This window comes from Oxyura jamaicensis, assembly GCF_011077185.1.
Source record: "Oxyura jamaicensis isolate SHBP4307 breed ruddy duck chromosome 23 unlocalized genomic scaffold, BPBGC_Ojam_1.0 oxy23_random_OJ94845, whole genome shotgun sequence".
Lineage (NCBI taxonomy): Eukaryota > Metazoa > Chordata > Aves > Anseriformes > Anatidae > Oxyura > Oxyura jamaicensis.
The window spans coordinates 258-5,308 of NW_023304669.1; the positions used below are offsets into that span (position 1 = coordinate 258).

Below are 5,051 nucleotides of genomic sequence, written 5' to 3' on the forward strand. Positions count from 1 at the left end.
TAGGACGCGGGGGTGCAGGGAGCCCCGCACCCCACCGTGGGGACAGCGGGGACAGCGGGGCATCCAGGAGGGCTGGGAGCACCCCGAGGGGCCGCGGTGTGGGTGCGGGCTGTGGGTGGGGGGTGTGGGTGCGGGGTGTGGGTGCAGGCTGTGGGTGGGGGGTGTGGGTGGGGGGTGTGGGTGGGGGGTGTGGGTGGGGGGTGTGGGCGCTCTCCTGGGGCAGCCGATGGCTTTTGCCTCGTGCCTCTTTGCCCCGTGCTGCAGCAAACGCCGCCCCTGCCCGCTGCAGGCAGCAGAGCCTTGCTGCAAGCTGCAGTGCTGGACCCCCCCCCCCCCCCCCCCCAGCACCCACCCTGGGGGCCCTAATCCATGGGGACACCCCCCAGGAGATGGCCCCACCATGGGGAACCAGTGCCCGCAGACGTCTGGGTCCCACCTTGCTCCCCGACCCCAAGCCCTCTGAGCGCACGGCACCAGCACCCACCCTGCTACGGGTGGGAAGGGCACCCCTGGGTGCTCGTGGGGGGGGTGGGGGGGGGGGGGGGGGGGGGGCAGCACAAAGCCCCACCTCCCCTTTGGTGGAATCCTGGCCAACGGGAGGGATGGGGATGGGGCCGTGCCCGTCGGCTGCCCACCCACCGGGGGTATTTAAGGCACCCGTGGGCGCAGGGCAGCACCGTGGGCTGGGGGTGTGCGGGATGGAGGGCCTGGGGTGGCTGCTGGTGCTGGGGGCTGCCCTGCTGCTCGGTGAGCGCCCCCCCTGCCCTGGCTGCACCCCAGGGTGAGAGGGGGAGGTCTGGGGGAGCAGGGAGCCGGGAGCCCTGCCTCGGGGACCCCTCCAGTCTGTCCTGCCTGGGCAGGGTGCGCTCCCCCCAGGCTGTCCCCCCCCCTCCTAGTTTTTTTTGCAGGTTTTGAGGCAGCCCTGTGCACGGAGAGGTGGGCAACCAGCAGCTTAAAAGGCTTTTTTTTTTTTGCTTTTATTTTATTTATTTTCTTCATTTCCAGGCGCAGAGAGCAAAGCTCCCCTGGAGACACCCACGTTTGGGGACATCTACCACGTCACAGGTACCGCTCGGGGACGCGGCGCCCTGCTGGGACGGTGCCAGCCGAGGGGCTTCAGCACCCCTGGGTGCCCCAAACCTGGGGGCGGGAGCGTTGCTGCCCTGGGGTGCTGCGGGTGGGAGCGGGGTGGTGATGCCGTGGGGTCCCCCGGTGCCCGCAGGAGTGCTCAGCCTGCCCTACGCGGAGATCAGGGAGCCCTTCGAAGCCTGGTACAACCTCACCGGGGGGAAGAGCCGCATCCAGTACTACGGCGGTGGGTGTGCGGGGGGCTGGTGGCCACCCCCAGCCCTCTGCTCCCTCTGGGGGCCCCCTGGGAGCCGGGCTGGGCTTGAACCCGCTGCCGTCCCCCTCCCCAGGCCAAGTGGTCACCTACCAGTTCGGCTCCGTCGAGCCCTTCGGCGCCAGCTTCAAGGTGACGCCGGAGACCACGGAGACGGAGGTCAACGTCCGCAAGTGCTTCCGCATCAACGGCACCGACGGGGACCTCGTCACCCCGCAGAGCGTTTTCCCCAGCCTGGAGAACTTCAAGGTGAGCCCCGGGCACGGTCCCCGAGGAGCTGGAAATGAGGCAGGGGAGGGGACGAGGGACACCGATGGGCGTGGGGTGGTTGGGAATGGGCAAATGCCTCCGGACGAGGGCAGAGGTGGTTGGGAACGGGTAAACGCGTGGCCGGATCCAGCCCTGGGTGCTGGAGGAGGAAGAGGAGGGTTCTCACTCTGCGCGGCGCAGGGTGGCTGGGGCATATTTTTGGCTCGTTGGGGACACGGTGGTGGCACGGTGTCCCCGACCCTCTGTGCCCAGTGGGTGCGGGAGGAGCGCTTCCGCGGGCAGCGCTGCGCCGTCTGGCAGAACGTCTCCTACTGGGGCCGCAAGAAGAACGTCTACACGCTGCGGGTGGGCGGCTCGGCCCGCGGCCCCGTGCCCCTGCACTACGAGGTGCGGGGCTACAACAGCCTCCTGGGCTCCCATTACGACAAGTACGAGATCGACTACTCCACCTTCAGCCACCGCTTCTCCCCCGAGGTCTTCCAGCTCCCCGACGGTGAGCGGCTGCGCGGCCGGTGCCACCCCGCGGCTCTGCGTCCTCTGCTTTATTTTAATTACTAATCTCCAAGCACCCCGAAATTCAGGTCTTTTTTTTTTGGGGGGGGGCGAAAGGGAGGTGGGGAGAAAAATGCTGAGGGTGCGGGGATGCTCCAGCACCAACTTTGGAAGCGGGTGCGTGTCCCCCCCGGTGCCGACCTCAATCTGCGCCCCCACGGTTGGGGTGGGTGCCGGAGCCGTCCCCGCTCGGAGGCTGCAGCCCTCCCCGTGCCCTCCGCAGGCGTGCAGTGCGAGCAGTGGCCCGCGGCCGGCCCCGAGCACCGCATCGTGGCCAACCCCATGCGGGAGTTCGTGGGGACGGACGCGGAGCACGTCCACCACCGCCTCTTCCACCACTACCAGGAGAGGTTTGGGAAGCGCTACGGCAGCGAGGAGGAGCATGAGCACCGCAAGCGCGCCTTCATCCACAACATGCGGTAAGGGGGCGGCGGGGGGGAGACCCGAGGGGGGGGGGGGGGAGCCCGGGGGTTCCCCCCCCCTCCCCCCGCACCTTGTCCCCGTCCCCAGGTTCGTGCACTCGAAGAACCGCGCCGCGCTCTCCTACACGCTGGCGCTGAACCACCTGGCCGACCGCACGCCCCAGGAGCTGGCGGCGCTGCGGGGCCGTCGCCGGAGCGGGGCTCCCAACCACGGGCTGCCCTTCCCCGCCGAGCGCTACGCCGGCCTCATCCTGCCCGAGAGCCTCGACTGGCGCATGTACGGTGCGTGCCGGATGGGGTCGGTGCGCTGTGCTGCTCTGCCCGGGGGGTGGGTGCCGGTACAGGGGGTTGGTTCTTCCCATCGGGGTCGGCGCTGAGTCTGGCCGAGCTGGCTCGTGCTCCTTCCCCGTGCCAGGGAGCTCCGGAGGGACTCATCCAGCCTGAGGCAGCTCCGCTGGTGCTGGTCCCCCGTGCGCCCACGTGCTGGGAGCGATGCTCCCTGGGGATGCTCTAACCTCGGGGCGTGCAGCCGGAGGTTTGGTGCTTCCCCCCCTGCGAGTGGGCACCAAGCCCTGTCTGTGATGCACCTGGGGAGCGCGGCGAGTCCTCGAGCCCTGCCTCAGTTTCCCTGTCACCCCCCCCCCCCCCAATTGTCACCCCTCTGTCCCCAGGCGCGGTGACCCCCGTGAAGGACCAGGCTGTCTGCGGCTCCTGCTGGAGCTTCGCCACCACGGGCGCCATGGAGGGTGCCCTCTTCCTCAAGGTGAGAGCGAGCGGGGACGGCCGGGGTGGCCGCGGGGTGCCGGTCCCCGTCCCTGCAGCGTGTCCCCTCCCCGCAGACCGGCGTGCTGACCCCGCTGTCCCAGCAAGTCCTCATCGACTGCTCCTGGGGCTTCGGGAACTACGCGTGCGACGGGGGCGAGGAGTGGCGAGCCTACGAGTGGATCAAGAAGCACGGCGGCATCGCCAGCACCGAGTCCTACGGCAACTACAAGGGGCAGGTGAGGGTGGCCCCGTGCCCCTGCCGGGGTCCCCAGCTCTCAGGATGTGTCCCTCTGGTCGCCCTCCAGGGATGCTAACGGGCTCTGGGGATGGGCGAACCGCCCTTTCCCCAGGGCACGAGAGTCCCTGCGGTTCGTTGCAGTGCGAAGCCGAGCCCCGGGGCTCAGCCAGGCGGTTTCGTTAGAGCCTGCCTCAGTTTCTCCTCTTGCACAACAGGGACGAGGCTCCTTTGCCGTGGGGTGGTGACACAGCCACGGCTCCCTGGGGTGCAGGGGTGGCGCGGGACTGCCCGGGGACAGGGCAGAGCAAGGGGCTTGGGGACAGAGCAAGGCGCCCATGCAGCATGCCAGGGAAACGTCCCCATCGTGGTGGGGGCGAGGGGCTGGGGCAGGGACCCTGACACATCCCAAATCCCACATCGGCCCCTGCATGGGAGCAGGGGGCAGCCAGGGGCACGGCAGAGGGAGCCGGGTGCCCCCCGGCTGACGCAGTCCCCAACCCGGGGTGCCGCAGAACGGCCTGTGCCACTACAACCAGTCTGAGATGCTGGCCAAGATCACGGGCTACGTCAACGTCACCTCGGGCAACATCACGGCGGTGAAAGCCGCCATCTACAAGCACGGCCCCGTGGCCGTCAGCATCGACGCCTCGCACAGGACCTTCTCCTTCTACTCCAACGGCGTCTACTACGAGCCCAAGTGCGGTGAGTCGGGAGGACCCCGGGTACCCCCCTCCCAACCCCGTTTGACGTTGGGCAGGGCTGGAGGGGGTGAGAATCCCTGCAGCCCCCCCCCCCCCCGGGGGGCTCCTGTCCCAACGCGCTGTCCCCTGCAGGGAACAAGCCGGGGGAGCTGGACCACGCCGTGCTGGCCGTGGGCTACGGGGTGCTGCAGGGAGAGACCTACTGGCTCGTCAAGAACTCCTGGTCCACCTACTGGGGCAACGACGGCTACATCCTCATGGCCATGAAGGACAACAACTGCGGCGTGGCCACCGAGGCCACCTACCCCATCCTGGCCTAAGGCACCTGCCAGTTGTGCAGGGGAGGGGACGACCTGTGGGCACCCAGCCCTGGCGCAGAGCCTTCGCCGTGACCTGGGGTGTGGGAGGAGGATGGGGACCTGGGGGGACAGGGCTGCTGGAAATTCAGCCATTGGAATACCAATAAAGACCCCCCCCAAAAAAATATATATATGGATAATTTTGGCTTCTACGGGAGGGCTTCGACTGCTGCCCGCCTGGCTCAGGTCCCTGTCCCGGCCCTGGGGACAGCCAGCGGCCTTCAGCAGCCCCCCCCACCCCCACCCCGGGACCAGGGGGGAGGCTCTCCCAGCCCTATCTCCAGCGGAGCACAAACACCCCCAGGGCTTTCTGCTGAGCTGAGACATTCTTGGAGCACGGGGAGAGGGAGGGCAGCCACCCTCTGCCCCACTGCCCTGGCTCTGTTGTGGCTCCGGGACGGG

At 68.8% G+C, this 5,051-nt stretch overlaps 1 protein-coding gene across 1 annotated transcript; it reads left to right on the forward strand.

The window, feature by feature from the left end:
• The first annotated feature begins 698 nt into the window (after positions 1 to 698).
• On the forward strand, positions 699 to 4,713 carry LOC118158274 (digestive cysteine proteinase 1-like). The gene is made up of 11 exons (XM_035312912.1): positions 699 to 747; positions 1,006 to 1,065; positions 1,223 to 1,315; positions 1,419 to 1,591; positions 1,865 to 2,105; positions 2,388 to 2,583; positions 2,675 to 2,868; positions 3,258 to 3,349; positions 3,426 to 3,587; positions 4,102 to 4,291; positions 4,423 to 4,713. The coding sequence occupies exons 1-11, from the start codon at positions 699 to 701 to the stop codon at positions 4,608 to 4,610; spliced, it is 1,638 nt and encodes a 545-aa protein (XP_035168803.1). The 3' UTR covers positions 4,611 to 4,713.
• Positions 4,714 to 5,051: the final 338 nt, after the last annotated feature.

What these genes read in the sequence shown, in the direction of transcription:
- LOC118158274 (XM_035312912.1), top strand. Translation starts at nt 699, where the DNA reads ATGGAGGGCCTGGGGTGGCTGCTGGTGCTGGGGGCTGCCCTGCTGCTC. An exon ending in GGACATCTACCACGTCACAG is followed by an intron (nt 1,066 to 1,222) that starts GTACCGCTCGGG and finishes CGGTGCCCGCAG; the next exon opens with GAGTGCTCAGCCTGCCCTAC. An exon ending in GCCTTCATCCACAACATGCG is followed by an intron (nt 2,584 to 2,674) that starts GTAAGGGGGCGG and finishes CCCCGTCCCCAG; the next exon opens with GTTCGTGCACTCGAAGAACC.